Below are 17198 nucleotides of genomic sequence, written 5' to 3' on the forward strand. Positions count from 1 at the left end.
ACCATTGTTAAAAGTTGGGTTGGAAGCAATAAAATCATTAAAGAGCAGAATAAATTCGATCATTGACCTTGCTATATTATTCAGGTGGGTACTAGCTAAGTAGCTATGATATTTATACCACATGAAACATGTTAGGTTAGAGTTTATAATTTGAATTTCAACTGTAAATTTGCATGTCAGAACATTTGAATTAACCCTTACTAGTTAGAACATCCGCAGCGGTGAGAAGGACGGTGTTCGTCCGTCCGTGCCGCTGGACAAAGCTCGTCCGTCCGTCGCTGGAGGTCGTCCGTCCGTGCCAGCGGCACGGCGCTGCTCTTAGCTAAGAGCACGTCCGTGCCGCTGAGCACAATTACGTGGAAGCTTCTGATTGGCCAACGGCATAGCCGTTGGCAATTTCGTTTTTTTATTTTTATTTTTAAAAAAAATTCGAAATATATTTTAAAAAATGTTTTTAAATAAAAAAAATATTTTCCCACTTCCCAAAAAAATATATCCGTTTTCTACCCACTTTTAATTTATTTTTCAATTTTTTTTCCCCTAAATTCACATTTTAATCTATAAATACCCCAACTCCAACATAAAAAAAATCACATTCTCATCTATTATCTATTCTATCATCATCTACATTCTCTCATCTTTTTTCCTCATACTCTCTCATCTAAATTCTCACCACACTACACAATGTCCGGCTCCGGCGATCATCCTTCCGCCAATCGCGGTTGGAACCACGATTGGTTCGACTCCGAGGCCGGATATAGTCCGGAAACCCAATTTACGGCCCCTCCTCAAACCCAAGGTTCGCAAGCTCCGGGTGGCTACCGTCCTTACCCGTTGCACGACCTAAACGCCCCCGGGTTCGGGTGGGCACCCGAACCAGGATCGGGAGGGAGCAACAGCTCTACTCCTACTCCTACTTTTGTTCCTCTCCTCCTGTTCGTGGCACCCGCACCCCGTACACTCCGGGTGAGATGATGGTGATGTTCAAGCCTACTTGGCAGTCTCCGAAGATCCGGACGTCGGCACGAACCAAACCGGGGATACGTATTGGTGGCGCATCACTCGCCTCTACAATGAAACCCGGCCGGCGGGAACCATCTATCGCAATGATAGTATGGTTCGCAATTGCATCTACAGATGCAACGAGGCAATCGGGAAGTTCCAAGGGATTTACCTCCAGGAAGAGCGGTCGGCGGGGAGCGACACGAACGAGCTCGACATCGTCACTGCCGCCTTGGCGGCATACCAACGGGAGGAGTTCAAACCGTTCAAGTACCTCGATTGTTGGCAGGAGGGGCGCCAACATCCGAAGTATAGGGGCGGCATAGCAGCATCCTCCTCCAGCTCCTCCAGCAAACGGTCCAGGTCGGTTGCCTTATCCGACGGCGCCTCCGATGATGTGGCTACCCAGCTTGCCGGAGCTAACTTGGGTAGCCCCGACGCTGGCCCGAGCAGTTCCCGCCCGCAAGGAAGGAAGAAGACGGCGACCAACCGCCCCCGCCGTCGCGCCTCGACTCCATCCGCCCCCCCCCCCCCCCCCGCCGCCCCCGCTCCCTTTGTGCCTCCTCCACCTCCGAACAACACGTTGTGGGCCATCTTGAGTCAACTCTATATGAACTATACGTCTCAGATGACTCCGGATCAACTTGCAACACATGAGCAAATGATCCGGGGTCTCAAGAGGCAATTGGGGTTAGAGGAGTAGTCTTCCACGTGTGTAATTTTTAATTTGTAGGATTTTAATTATGTATTTTTTTATTTTCTAGGATTTTAATTATGTATTTTTATTTTTTAGTATTTTAATTATGTTTATATTTTTTAATGTATTTTTATAATGTAGAAATGTTTTTAATAATTGGAGTATTTAAATTGAATAATAGAATGGTGGGACCCTTGAGCTTGTCCTTAGCTAAGAGCATGAATGTGGGTGTTGTGCTCTTAGCTAAGGACAAGGAGTAAAAGTGGGTCCGAGCCCACCTCCGTGCTCTTAGCTAAGAGCACGGATGGGGATGCTCTTATGCTCCTCTAGTCCTCCTTGTTTTGTCTGTTGTGAGAGATAGCTTTAAACTGTAAACTTTTTGTCTATTACCTTTAAGAGCTTCTTAATCAGTTGGTTTGTTACAAAGATATTGAGAAATTTATGCATAAAATTCAAGGATAAGGCCAAAATACATCAGCCTGCAGTCTTTGAAAAGTAGCTAAGATTTCTAAACAAATAGTATGTGACAAATTTGATCTGAGAAACTAAAACACTAACACAAGGTCCTGATGTTCTTAGTGAAGGGAAGCTTGTTATGAAGTTTATGTTTTTAAAGTGAAAGTATGAACAATTTCTTCTTTCTCACCTAATTCAACCATAGCTGAGAACTGGCTCTCATTTTATTGGCAGATTCATCGCGAAATCCATTCATTCATTTGCTTTGTTACCTCTATAACATATTTTTTGTTTGATTAAAGATTTTAAATCAAATTTGGTTGAACAATTTGAGTTAGAATGCCACTAAAAAGGGAAGGAATGCAAGAAAGGAAAGGTGTAGTATTACTGAAAAATCTGTAAACAAGCAGGCTAACAAGAACTCATTTGAGATTTCTCAACAAGCACAAACCAAAACCATTTAAATCATCTGTCCCTTAGATTCTGACATCGGCAAACATATATTCCTAAACACAACCGCACACGGCAACAATCAGACCTCGTCTTCATGTAGCAGCATATTAGGGATCCCCTTGTTGACCGGGAACTTCCGGCCAGTCTCAGGGCAAACCAACGCGCCTTCCTCAAGGTGGAGCTCGAGGAGGGCGTGGTGGAACCTGTTTAAAAACTCATCAGAGTCGAGCATGGAGGGCTCAACATTATCGGGCAGCTCAGTATACCCCAAGGTTTTGGAGGCCTCCACGAGCGCCTTCCACTCAACCTTGGCAAACATGTTCCAGAGGAAGTCTGCGTTCAACTCCACCTCCTTCTCTACCACTTTCTCCACCTCAATCCGAAGGGGGAATCCGCTGGTCACGCCTTTGATGTTTGATGATAGCATATTATGAGTTAGGAGCCTCATTCTTGCTGGTTTCGGGCTTCACACGCTCAAGAATACCTGATTTCAAACTTCAGCTATCACTTCTAATGATTCTAATAACAATTAGACAGTTCAACAATATAAATCAGCAAAAGATATCGTAGTTAATCACAAAAATTACACTGTTTTTTGCTCATTGTTTCTCTAAAAACATAGTAATAAGCAGATATGTATAACACATCTAATCAAAGATAACTAAATCAAAGCATCATTCTTGCTCTTTTCAGGATTCACTCTCAATAATACCTAATTTGAAACTTCAACTATCACTTCTGCTGATTTTAATAATAACAAAATGTAAGTATTAGACTGTTCAAAGTTATAAATCATCAAAATACAAGTAGCTAATTACAAAAGGTACACACTTTTTTTGCTCATTGTTTCTCTTGAAACATAATAAGCACATATGTGTAACACATCTAATACTACAAGATAACTAAATCATAGAGCATCATTCTTGCTGTTTTTGGGATTCACTCTCTCAAGAATTCCTAATTTCAAATTTCAGCTATCACTACTAATTCTAATAACAACAGTAAGCATTAGACTGTTCAGCAATATAAATCATCAAAAGATATCATTGTTAATTATCGGCGAACAATAATACACGACAATTACCTGCAACAATTCCAACAAAAAGTAACAAATTAATTTCTTATTGGCACGGAGGTGGGGCGATGTCGAACGGCGGGAAACAGAGAGAGGAATGAGGTTCAGACTTCGGAGTATGAGTGGGGAAGATGAATTAGTCAATTAGGGTTGCAACCTAAATAAAATATTTGTATTTATGTTACTCCTACTACATAACTTTCCTAATCCAATCCATTTACTAAAAAAGAAAAAACAATTGATTATATAGGAGGAGTACATTTTAAAAATCGATGGGTCTAAGATTTTGAATAAATTCTCTACTTTTTGAAAATATAGATAATATTTTATTAATGCATCGCATAATATAGGAGGAGAAATAGTTTTATTTAGAGATGATTATGATTTATATTATAAATTTTTATTAATTCTTGATCAATAATTCATATCTAAACAATATTGGAATGGACTTTGATTTGATTGAGAAGTCTTCATCAACTAATTGGGCCATAAAAACCACAGTTGTATTTGGGCCGAATACAAAAGCATACACTGAGACGAACCTTCTCATCACTCTCTTTTCTCCTTGTTTAAAAGCACAAATGGATAATCTTCTTGTGGCCGACAGTGTACATGGTTATTGCTCCATTTAACATCCCTATTAATTCGAATATTATGCTCTATTTTGGGTAATTTCAATATCACCATACTTTAGGTTATTCAAAAGGTAACTTTGATATACTAAAGGCTTAAGATTTCATTCCGATTTCCACTTCGGAATTGGATCCCCTGCTGTGGCAAAATGCACACAGCAGGGGATGCTGTCTCCTCCTTACACTTTCATTGCACCGACATTCTCCTTCAATTATGAAAATTAGCACTCTACTCAATTTTAAAAATATCTCAACATCATACACATATCAAGATATCGAGAAAAACTTTGTTACACGTTATTTTATCGTGTTTATAATTTGAGTTGAATTTCCAAAAATTGCTAGGCTTCCAATATTCATTGACATTTCATTTTCATTAATTAATGGAGTAGCAAATAATAATGAGTTAAATAACAAAATAATTTGAATAAGCGAATAATTAGGAAGTTTGATCTTGTTCCGAGAAAACCCCTAAATAAGAAATGGTCAAACATAGAAAAATACATTCCTATATACCACCCAGATTTGTTCATCTCCTACACATTCGCCATTGTTGATCATCAATTCGATTCCTCCCTGATTGATCTCCGCGCGTCCGATCCATAATACCCGAATTTCGTATTATGGCGTCGGAGATCGAAATTGTGGAGGAGGTGGAATCGAGGGATCACCATCCGACCAACTCCTCGGCCTCCGCCGCCGCGCCGGAGGATGAGAGCTTGAGGAACGATGTTTACACTGCCGCTGCCTACGGGGATATGGAGAAGCTCCAGAGATTAGTCGAGACTGAGGCTTGCTCCGTCGCCGAGCCCGACGCCCTAGGCTACTACGCCCTCCAGTGGGCGGCTCTTAACAATCGAGCCGCCGCAGCTCAGTACATTATTGAGGTGCCTACGAATTTCATTTGCTCTTTTGCGCCTCACATTTCCGTTTTGACGAATTCTAGATTTGGATAATGTTGACTGCTTTCATTGTATTGGGGGGAAATTGATTGATTAGGGTGGATTGCATCCGCCTCTATCGTGATTTGGTCAAATTATGCAACTCCTTCACAAACTTGATGGTCTAGCCGATAGAAATGCTGAACTACTATTTCATATCAGAGTAGTAAATTAGGGGCTATAACTCAGCATGTTAAAAATTTAGTGCTTTTGTTTGTTTTTACTAGAAAAAACTCATAGGTTTGGCTGGCCAGGAGGTTTGGTTGTATGCTTGCCTAAAGCTTTATTTTTAGATAGATAATTGGGGGTGGATGTGTGACGTACTTACTTTCGCCATTATGTTGTGTATATTGGAAGCTTTTGTACTCATCTAGTTTCTACTTTTTGTTTGATCTTAATATGGATGTAGCAGACATTAATGGCATGCATCTAATTTACAAATTTGCCATCCCTTATACTAGTATGTATTTTAGTTTTATAGCGGACTGTTACGAGTTATCTGATTGTGCTATGGTTTGTTGTTGACAGCATGGAGGGGATATTAATGCACGTGATCATACTGGACAAACAGCTCTGCATTGGAGTGCAGTTAAGGGTGCAATTCAGGTTGCTGAACTTCTTCTGCAGGAGGGTGCACGTGTCGGTGCAGCTGATCTTAATGGTTATCAGGTTTCTTTTTACATTCTTCTGTTGCTAATTGCTAATAATTTATCAAAGTTATAGGTGAACTATTGAGAAGAGTAATTAGTCAGATATTTTTCCACAAATATGGCATTTTGTTGCAAGGTTATCTGGTGTTTCAGACAGGGGTTGAAGATGTCTGATGGTGACAATAAAATTTTTAACCCCTATTTCTCTCAATGTTATCAAATAGCGGATATAGCGGCGCTATGGCATGGCGTTCGGTGGTGGAAACGCCATAGGACTGCCATAGCACCGCCATATCCGCCATTTGACAACATTGCTTGTGTACTGCATTTAGGAATGGGGCATTATGCAAGAAACATGGATGTTAGAGTTGTATTTTATGCTTTATTAATTGTTTTAAGAGTTTTAGATGATATTTTTTATTATTTTCTATTTTTTGAATTATATATAAATATATAAGTATTATTTTATTAATTTAATTATTGACCGTCATATCCGCCTTACTAATACGCCATATCCCTGTGGCGGTTTTTAGGCGAACCGCCATAAGCCGCCATACGATATTGATAACATTGATTTCTCTTGAACCTTGACAATCGATAAACTATATTTGGCGTTTGTGATTGACATTTATTATATGGCTCCGGAAGTACACATTGAATTACCACAAATATTCCATTTCCAAACAACAGAAGTATCATTAAATTACAAAGTGAAGTCCTGGTAAAAGATTTTAGTTATTCAATATTTGTTCTATTTATGTAATCACAACTTGCAAGGCCCAAAATAGTATACAAAAGTATGTTCGTTCCTAGAAGCCCTTAAGGTTTTGATTTGAGCACTGTTGTTTTGTACTGAAAGTCAATGCCTCTGGAATTGGTAGAACATAATTTTTCTAGAAGTTAAGGATTCTGAGAATAATATTATCAGCCTCACTCTTGCACTATCGCCTATTGGATTGCACTCAACTACTAAAGCATGTTCTGTCATCTCATTTCCAATTCCGTTCAATTTAGTGATGTTTACCAGTCTAATTTTGTTGCTCCTGCAAATGCAAGGCTTCAGCATTTCTGAAACATTAATTTTCACCCTGGCTCTGGTTGCAGACAACACATGTTGCAGCACAGTATGGTCAGACGGCTTTCCTTTGTCACATTGTCACAAAGTGGAATGCTGATGCTGACATTCCTGATAACGATGGAAGAAGCCCATTGCACTGGTACTTGACAAATGTAATTGTAATTTTCTGTTGGCATGCACAATTATTTTCTTTATCTCTAATCTCTGTATCCATTATTGAGTCATTGACTTTCGTTAACTACGTTAGAGATTTTAGGTGAGTATGAAGCTTTAATGTTGTAGGGAAGCAAGGTTGATGTTTCAATATTCTGATCTATTGGGTATGTGTTCGGAGGAACTGTTAATGACTTATCGTTCATGTTGGTATTAGTTGTTTGGATTTTCTTAGGTGGCACCTTCACTTTAGATAATTATTGGTTATTTATATGGGCTCCCTGCTCTAGTATTTTTATTTTGTCTCCCTTTCCAGTTGTGGCAATGTATTTATCACTTGGTTACTGCAAGTTTGCACCTGAAACTTTATTCTCCTTAAATGCACTTGTCAGCTCATCAATTTTATCATATAACATTAATGTCTTCCTTAACCAGTAGGTCGGGGGTTAGAGTCACCACTGTCTAGGGGTAATTGTGGAACTACTATTAGTTATCCTCTTTTTTCCCCATGTTTATGACTTTATGGTGACTTTTGATTTGTCACATACATTAAGTTCTGTTGTTGTGTAAGAGCAACTGTATCTCAATCAAATTGCGATGAGTGTTATAATGGAGTTGAAGTAGCTCTCCAAGTGTTTGCTAAATAGTACAATACCATGTTTTGTATTTGCACAAAGCAACATAAGATAATTCAAATTTGATTTACCAAATATGTGTTGTATTCTTCAATTGCCAAAGTTTTTCTCCTCTTCTGATTTTATGAAATTTTTATGGAAGTGTAATTATTATTTTAAGTTTTAAGTTCAGAAGGGAACTATCCTCTATACTGTCTTTGTTGAAGACTTACAACTATTATCTTTGACATTTTATGTGTCTTTCCTGCTTGTTAGTCTTTTTAAATGGTTATAATTAGCTAATTTTAGTTGTTTAATTTCATCTGGTGATGTCTGTAGGGCTGCTTACAAGGGATTTGCTGACTGCATTCGCCTTTTGCTGTATCTGAATGCTCATAGATTGCGGAAAGATAAAGAAGGTTAGTTGGATTGCTCTTGTTGGGTGTATAATCGTGATTTTGCTCATCATATTTGTTTCTTCTAGATATATCTTGTCAACATTGTGTGTCCTGCTACCTGCTTTGGAAGCATCTGATGTGTATTTTATCATCTAGGTTGCACCCCTCTGCACTGGGCTGCCATTAGGGGTAACTTAGAAGCATGCACTGTTCTGGTGATGGCAGGGAAGAAAGAAGATTTGATGGTAACAGAAAATACCGGCCTTACACCTGCACAGCTTGCTGCTGATAAAAGTCATAGACAAGTTGCATTTTTCCTTGTAGGTATTCCGGAAACTATTTCTCTAGGAACTAGTATCTTTTTTCTCTATCTCTGTTTTAAACCTCTTTATTCTATATTCCTCTACTTCAAATTAATTTAATCCATATCATTTTAAATCTGACTAATCTTGACCTAATGATTTTAATGGATGTGCTTTGCAGGGAAATACTAGAAGGTTGTTTGACAAACGATGGGATAACAACAGCTTTCTCGGCAAGCTTTCAAAACTAGGACTTGCTCCCTTTCTTTGGTGTATAATTCTAATGATGCTTGCAACATATATTTGTTCAGTTATTACAGGTATATGTTGATACAGATCTCAGTCATGCATTTTTATGTTAATCTATGTGTTATTTTGACAAAGGAATTTATCTACCTTGGTTGTTTATGCAGCTTCAAATCTGCCAAGGTTAACAGCTGGCTTTGGTCTTTTTGCCTGGATGGGTGTGTTCTTGGCATCAATAGGTCTAGTTTTCTTTTATAGATGTAGCAGGTAACTCTATGATATATAATGTGCTTTATGTTTTTCATTTTCTATGCTGGGTTCTATGTGCATTATGCAATTATTTTGGAGAAATAGTTCATTTAGCTTGTGTTGTATTTATACACCAATTATATTCTAATATGTCACTATCTGGAACTTATCTTCGTGAATGGATTTATCCTAGTGAGCATATTTGTTAGTAGATATACATATACATGTCTATATATTTTGTCGGTGTTCAAGTACTGTCCAAAGTTCTTTGATTTTGAGATTTGAGATGCGAAATGCAGCTATTCCTACTATTCGAAAGGTTGTTTATGGTTTTCGTAAATGGTACTGATCTTAATATACATATTTACTTTTGATTTTATATTCTGTTCTGGTCATTATTACCATGATGCTGTCGGCCCATTGTTCTGCTAAAACTTACCTAGATATTCCAATCTTGCTAACTGGTTTTTTTTTTTTTTTGTAAAAGTGCTCTTTGTATGATAATTAGTCACTGGATTGCTAGTGAGTTTAACTTTTCGTGTGCAACTAATTTGCAGAAAGGACCCTGGCTTTATCAGAATGAATGTACATGATCCAGCAAACATGAAAGATGATGTAAGTATGCTTGGGGATTAGTTTAGTCATTCATTTTTTCATTCGTGGCTCTTACCTTTAGTTAAGTGCATTAGTTTGCCTTTTCAAGTAGGTTTAGTTTTTACTGTACTGAATGTATTGATTCTTTGTAGGAGCCTTTGCTGAAGATCGAAATAAATAATCCTGCTTTAATTAATGGAAATTGGTCTCAGCTTTGTGCAACTTGCAAGGTATTAGTTTTTCACCTTGCGTGTTGTTTGTATCCATCAGAGAAAAAAGTTATCCTGTCAAAAAATCTATAGTAAGTACAATTTTTTCTTCTCCTTCATGAGAGGTTCATGTTTTTCTTTCAGATTGTTAGACCTCTTCGTGCCAAACATTGTTCCACCTGTGATCGTTGTGTCGAGCAATTCGACCATCATTGCCCATGGGTGTCCAATTGCATTGGCAAGGTGCTTTTTACATATATTATTTCTCTGTTTCCTTTAACTGTTACAAAGTAAGTTAATCTAAGCACTACCAATATGTTAGGTTGTTAAGTGACCTTTAAATGATATGCTAAGTTGTTAACTGACCTTATAATATGTTGTTCCTTAGTGAAATCTTGTCAAACTCAGAGAATTATGATGTCATTTATAGATTACTTTTAGATCCTCACATTTGTGAGTATGGCACCCTAAACTAACGGTAATCTGAAGTGTGTGGTGCTTTCTTTCCATCATCTTGACAGAAAAACAAGTGGGATTTTATCTTCCTTCTTGTTCTCGAAGTTCTGGCATTGCTGATATCTGGCTCTGTAGCTTTGACAAGTGAGGATACCTTTTCCTTTGGTTTTTGTTTTAACGTGAAGCTCTTTCAATATTGTTGGGACTTGGGAGCATCTAAATATCTTACCATCATGTGGATACTTTCATGTATTGCAGGGGTTCTGACAGACCCAGTGGCCCCATCTACCTTTGGTGCCTGGTTGAGCCATGCTGCTAATCAGCATGTTGGCCTTTTAGCATTTTTAGCTGCAGATGCTTTCCTCCTTTCTGCTGTCGGAGTTTTGACTTGCGTGCAGGCTTCTCAGGTAAAGTTCCAGAATCTTCATCTCCTCTTTTTATGATTTCTAAGTTGATTTACCTTAATATGCATTTTTTAGATAGAGATAGTTAACACCTTTTCACGAGATTCTAGTTAGGTAGTGCATAGTGTAGAGATTGCATGATTAGTGAGGAGAAAAGACACCACGGTCTCTAATACTCCCTCCGTCCCCAAAGAATATACACTTTGGGTTTGGCACAGGTTTCAATGCAAAATTGGTAAAGTAAGAGAGAGGTAGAGAGAAAAAGTAATTAAAGTATAGTTAGTGGAGAATGAGTCCCACCTAATTAGAGAGTATAGAGTTTCCAAAATTGGAAAGTGCATATTCTTGTGGGACGGACTAAAAAGGAAAGAGTGCATATTCTTGTGGGACGGAGGGAGTAGTATCTTATTTGGTTTTGTTGGCTATGTACTTGGGCTACCTGGCTATAAGCCAATGTTTTCAGTGTTCTCTAAGTTGTGGTATGCATTTAATAGGATTCCTCTTATTTATTGAAGGTTCTGAATCAGAAATGATATTTCTTTTCTTCTCGAAATTCAAAGTTAACTATCTCCTTATATGCTCTCGGTTTATATTCCGCCATTGGTTCTTGCAGATCTTTTCATAGTCATAAATCCCACTAACAATTTATTACTGATCTCTGAGTTTTTGTTATGTTGTGCTACAGATTGCTCGCAATATAACGACAAATGAAATGGCAAACATGCTGAGGTACAGTTACCTAAGAGGACCAGATGGTCGATTTCGTAATCCATTTGATCATGGCTGCAAGAAGAACTGCTCAGATTTCCTGATAAATGGTTATAACGAAGACATAGAGCATGTTGAAGAACCAAGGGAATCTGAAGGAATCGGGATGATAAATATGACACGGGATGCAAACCATACGAATGGTGTGAACCATACTCATCAACCAAACCAAAACGGCCATGTAGTAATTGATGTGAACAAGACCTCTAATACACCTCAGGGTCACATTCATTCTTCTCAATGCAGCCACAGCCACGGCCACAGTCACAGTCCCAACCCCAGCACCAGCCACACCCAAAGGCACAATCAAAGTCACAGTAATAGTCATGTCCCTGCAGGGCTGGGCATCGGATTAGGCCGAAATGTTTCTCGTGCTGCTGTGGTATCATGATAAGATGATGTTTACTGTAGGTGAATGGTCGCCTAACGTGATCTGCAACTGGCGACTGCATTTTGTGTCCTGCTCAATCATCTTGATTTTTTCGTCCCTTGTATAAAATTTTGTTGTATGTTGTAGCATTCGACATGGTTTATTTCCCATATTAGCCTTGCCCACCTCTTTCAGTGTGCACTGAATGCACCATAGGAATTGGGATACATGTGAAGAAAAAGAATACTATGAATAGTCTGCATTTTCATACCTATTGTCACTAGATATTTCCATTTGTGCTACACTAGTATGCTTATTCAGTCAAGAATTTAGACAATTTGATTTGCTTTTCTTGATAATTCATTATTCATCCAACAAACACAGATGTCCCACTTAATCTCAGCAGACCGTCGTGTTGTTTGATGATGTTCTTGTAATTTCAGGTTTACAAAGCAAGAAGTCCACCATGGAAAGGTGAGAAAGGAAATAGAAATGTAGAGTTATTAGTCAATTTGATCAGTAGCGTAGAGATGGAGAAGGGGGCAGTGGTGGTGGTGGTTCTTGTGGTGATGGCGGCGGCAGCCATATGTCCGCCCCTCATTGGTGGTCTCGTCATGGAACGAACTGGTGATATGAAGACCGCTGAAGATCCATCACCTATGACATGACTAAGGCTTCGGCCTTTCGTGATGTCTCGTTCCATTCATTGGTGAGATTCGAATCCTTAAACCATGGGCCGGCTTTCTTGAGTTTTTCAGTCGATGGATAGATAATTGAAGGGAAAGCTTCTCATACTACGCATACACAAAAAAAACATTGGGTTAAATCGATTGATAACTAAACTGGCTCTGAACGTTGGCAAATTTGAAACCGACCCCAATCAAGTTACAACAACAAAACAAAAAAATTGACCTCAAAATCAGAATTACCATCATCAAACAAATAAATAAAATTATGCAACTCGATAACTATAAAAAATTCTTAAAAAAAACAAATCTTGCTGTACTTTCTGAAGTCAGCTGCACTAGCTAGGGAGGTTATAACAATGGAGCAGAAGTGACAAAAAATGATTTTCTGCTCATCCAACTTGCCCACCCGCAGCTGCAGATGTATAGCAGATTGTTTTTTCTTGCTATAATTACACGAACAACGCAACCAACATCGTATGTCCCAACACGATGAAGATATATCTGAAGCAGAAGCTGATACAACATGCAAGCCTGCAAAGAAAATTGTTCATTAAGATGGTCACAGAAAGTCTAAAAGCATGCCGTGGAATTAAGATGCGCGTAAAATTCACCTAATTAAGTTTTTTAGTTTCATTCCTCAAGAACAAGTGATGAAGTTTTGTAGCTCAAGCCTAGATCATAAGTTAAATGTACTGACTATAGGAAAAGACAAGTTAAAAAGATTATTACCAGAAATGCATTCAACTATACAGATATTTTCAATTTCCTAAACTAGAGAGAATTGTGTGTCACACAATGCTGTAGTCATTTCTGTAGTAAGGCTACAGTTTGAACCTCATTGTGAAATGATTCATATTATAACGAATAATCTCTAGATCATACTTTAAAAAAGAAAAAGACTCAGATATTGGTAAGCCTTTACTTACCAAGAATGCGAAAAAAGGCGAACCCTTCCAACCAAAAGATCCGCAGAGTGCTAGTTCTCAGACACATCCACAGAAGCAGCTATGCATTTTCAAGGGCATAATAAATTTTTGAAACTCGCCGTCTGAGAAGTGGCTCTAACCGGAACGAGGGAATGCTGCTCTGCCACTTTTTCGCTTCATACATCTCGTTCCACGCCTGTACTAATTCGTCAATATTGAATCCCCCTGCGAGCACATCACCAGTCAGACTACATAACAATGCACCACAACATTATTTTTGTTAGATAACTGTCTATATGTTTACCTTCTGTTCCATTGGAACAATGATTCTTTATCATAACAGCAATATCAGTTGGAGCAGCTCCAGCAAGTTCGAACTTTTCTACAGCAACCTCGAGGCATTCATGCCATACGGGAAGTCCTAGTTTGAACTCCATTATTGATCTCTCGTACAGAATCGTGCCCCACAGTATGTGTATCTGAGCCCTGATGTTCGAAGCCTGTTCTGCAGCCTCATCTGCTGACACGTGTTCGAACAAGTTGTTGAGCTTCATATTTTGCAACTGAATCTCGGTTTTGTTAGGCTGGGATGATTCGTTAACTTGCTGTTCCGCCTCCCACATTTGCATTCCCTTTTCCATGTTTTCCTCGGCCCTGTTGTAAAGCTGAAGAACTTCGGACGAAGGCCATGATTCCAGATCAACACCAGTTCCAACAGCAAAATACCAAGAGAGTTTAGCCTGCTCAAACTCTTGCTGCCCGAGAGCTAGAACGGCTTCATAGAAATTTGGTTTGATTTTTAGAGCCTCTTCGTATCTTTTCCCTGCTTTCGCGTACTCCATCTGTGCCCAGTCGTAGGCAGACTTGACCTGCGTGAGCACACGTTCTTTCGAAGCATCTTCTTTCAAATATACTCTCTTTCTCGCTCGGGACATGTGGACATTACCCCAGTTGAACAGCGCTAAGGCTGCCATTTCCTGGAATTTATCCGCAGCACCCGAGAAAAGGTCCTGAGCTTCTTCACTAGTAACTGTCTCTTCCATGGCATCCGAATAGAGCTTCATCCCAACCTGATGGAGATCAAGATAAGTTTCAACATCAAATCCGACATGGTCCTTGAACAACTGAGCAAACTGTATGATCCAATCACTGATACAAGCCGACTCAGTCCTCACTCCCTTCCCATTTTCAGTAACATTTTTCATGTCAAGATTGTCTGTTGATTCATCCCTCCTAAACCCTTTAAGCAATGGATCTTGATCCGGATTAACTTCGACTATGTACAACTTCACAGAGCCATTTATAGTAGAAGCCTCAGCCATCCTCAGTTCTTCTGTCGAAGTGATGGTAACCAAATCGCCTTCTTGATCCCTATACTTCACAAGAACAGCCTTCGAGCTAGGAAAGCGATCAACAATGACCTCTCTCAGTTGCAAAACATCGCAGTTGAGAGGAATCTGAGCCCATCTTATGTCTTCCCCGAACACTAATTTCACCGTTCTTGTAGGCTCATCCACTGCACCATTTGTATATTTATCTTCCTCCACCACCACCAATTTGTCTTCAGTTTTCCTTTCCTCGGTTGGATCATCAGCCTTACTCATCACAACATCAACATCAACTCTCTTTTCACTCACTTTTCTCTTCGTTTTCTTCTCCTTTCTTGTTTTAGTAGCATCCTTACTTCCCCCTACATTGCCATTGGCTTTCTCCTCCTTCGCATTTCCCTCCACATTGCCATCAACTTTCTTCTCCTTCACGCTCTCCTCTACGTTTCCTTTGACATTCTTCTCTCCATTTCCATCGACTATCTTCTCCTCCACATTCTCCTCTGCATTGCCATTGATTCTCTCCACCTTCACATTGGCACTTTTCTTTTTCCTCGCCTTGGTCTGTGCCAAAGGCGCTGGCTCCAAATACTCAGGCAACGGAACCACCAAATCCACAGGAACCTCAAGCTCTCTAGACCCTTGACTCTCAATTGTCATTTCAACCCTCTCCATGATCTCAATCGCCATGAGATTGTTCGGCTCCATCTTCAGCACCGCTCCAACATCTCTACGCGCCAAATCTAGCTTGTTCAGTCCCTCATAACACCTAGCCCTCTTCAACAGCGCCTTGCTGTATCTCGGGGAGACTTCAAGAGCCAGATTGCACTCACGAATCGCCATCGGATACTCACTTATTCCCAACTGCATATAGCACGCGGCCATATTGCTCCTCAGATACGCAACGTCTATGTGATTCCTAGGAAGCAACTTTATCCCTTTCTCATAGCTCAACATAGCACCCTCATAATCCCTTTTCTGAAACAACCTATTGCCCTCTTCCTTCAATTCCTGAGACATCAAAATGAACATGGCTGTGTCCTTATCATAAGCCCTCTGGCTACCCTCACTGCCTTTTCTTTGCTTAGTACTATTTGATTCACCTGATTTCTGCCCACTAGAACTTTTCTTCTTCCCACCATGTTTCCCCATTGCTAAATCCCAATATCAATTCCAAACTACCAAAATCTTGAAATGGAAATAAATGTTTGAACAAAGTTTATTCCCAAAGCCAACTGATTAACTAGCTCCAATCAAGAAAGATTCTAGAATACAGAAATTGAAATCAATCCCCAAATATGTATCAAGACAACCAGAGACAAATCCTCCAAAATCCCACAAATGGAAAAGAAAAAAGTAGCAAGGGGGAAAAAGCAAGAAGCTCTCCCTTAACCAACACGCAATTCAAGATTTGCTTAGAAATGAAGATAAAGGTGCAACCTTTATTCAGCTAGAAACAAGGTTTTATGACAAAAATATGGTGATAGAGAAATATGGTGGTGACAGAGAAAACTTATCTGTAAAAACTCAATCTTTATTGAAACCCCTTCAGAATTTTGTTGGGTTTTTCCTCGAAAATCTATAAAATTGTAGGTTTGTGGATGGGATTATGTGGTTGTAGATCATTGAACTAGGAAAAGCCACATAAAGCAAGGAACAAAGATGGAATTTTTCCAGGTCCCCACGTGAAAAATCCTTCAAAAATTTTTAGGCATGCAACAATTTTTAGTTAATTTAATCGAAAGTGGGATATTAATTTAGTTAATAATTTGACAATATCAATGTTTTTTTAGCTAATTTCCAGACAAAATAGGAAATGGACAACATGTTGTGGGACCAGTTTTCCGTGTATTTCAAGATTGTGGATGACGTCATCTAACCCAACTGTCTTCATTTGACCATGATTTCTTAACTAACTTTCTTTACAACTGTTTTCGTTAGGCAATTTGGAGGGTTAATTAGCCACGTGTTGCCACTCTAATTATCATCATTTAGAACCTCAACTTTTCTTTAAGACTTTAACATAATTTAAGAGTGTATGTAGAGAATCGTGAAGAAGTAAAAGTGCTTGAGTTTGGGTGATTAATGGTTAAGATAATGACGTATTTGTTCATGATGAAGAGGTACGATAAATTTGATGATTGGTTCGATAACAATATTTTATATTGATAGGGACAAAGTTGCATAGTATAACCATTAAATGTGAAATGGACATGATGTACCATTGTGTTTAATGTTGTTGTTTTCGTAATATTTTGCATTGATTGAATGCAAAGAAAAGATATAACTTTTCCAATATTTTTATTTGAAAATTATTACAATAGTCACACGAGTCACACCGTTGTTTGATTTCAACATATAAATACCGGATAAATTTAGATAATAAGGTGGAAAATTGTTCCTTAACAAGTACGAAATCTTACACAATAAGAGGACATAATTTTAAAGGGATAATAATAATTTTATATATTATTTACAAAATTTTAGTTAATGATCAGTATATGTCGT

General features: G+C 38.8%; 2 protein-coding genes and 1 pseudogene across 3 annotated transcripts; 1 reads left to right on the plus strand and 2 right to left on the minus strand.

The window, feature by feature from the left end:
- Positions 1 to 2516: 2516 nt before the first annotated feature.
- LOC125196031 (multifunctional methyltransferase subunit TRM112 homolog A pseudogene) lies at positions 2517 to 3877 on the minus strand (annotated as a pseudogene). Its single transcript, XR_016128659.1, has 2 exons — positions 3693 to 3877; positions 2517 to 3092 (listed from the first exon to the last, which is right to left on the minus strand). The product of XR_016128659.1 is annotated as a multifunctional methyltransferase subunit TRM112 homolog A pseudogene (transcript).
- Positions 3878 to 4772: 895 nt separating this feature from the next.
- Positions 4773 to 12084, plus strand: LOC125193661 (protein S-acyltransferase 24-like). The gene is made up of 13 exons (XM_089069687.1): positions 4773 to 5202; positions 5785 to 5925; positions 7011 to 7123; positions 8091 to 8170; positions 8306 to 8469; positions 8633 to 8771; positions 8865 to 8964; positions 9504 to 9561; positions 9693 to 9770; positions 9894 to 9992; positions 10271 to 10349; positions 10464 to 10612; positions 11295 to 12084. Exons 1-13 carry the CDS (start codon positions 4939 to 4941, stop codon positions 11766 to 11768), a joined length of 1938 nt encoding a protein of 645 aa, XP_088925813.1. The 5' UTR covers positions 4773 to 4938; the 3' UTR covers positions 11769 to 12084.
- A 588-nt stretch (positions 12085 to 12672) lies between these two features.
- Positions 12673 to 16283, minus strand: LOC125193859 (protein PHOX1-like). The gene is made up of 3 exons (XM_048091784.2): positions 13667 to 16283; positions 13363 to 13587; positions 12673 to 12967 (listed from the first exon to the last, which is right to left on the minus strand). Exons 1-2 carry the CDS (start codon positions 15840 to 15842, stop codon positions 13442 to 13444), a joined length of 2322 nt encoding a protein of 773 aa, XP_047947741.1. The 5' UTR covers positions 15843 to 16283; the 3' UTR covers positions 12673 to 12967; positions 13363 to 13441.
- Positions 16284 to 17198: the final 915 nt, after the last annotated feature.

This window comes from Salvia hispanica, chromosome 4 (assembly GCF_029641045.1).
Source record: "Salvia hispanica isolate PSC_SH4W2 chromosome 4, Shi_PSC_v1, whole genome shotgun sequence".
Classification (NCBI taxonomy): Eukaryota; Viridiplantae; Streptophyta; class Magnoliopsida; order Lamiales; family Lamiaceae; genus Salvia; species Salvia hispanica.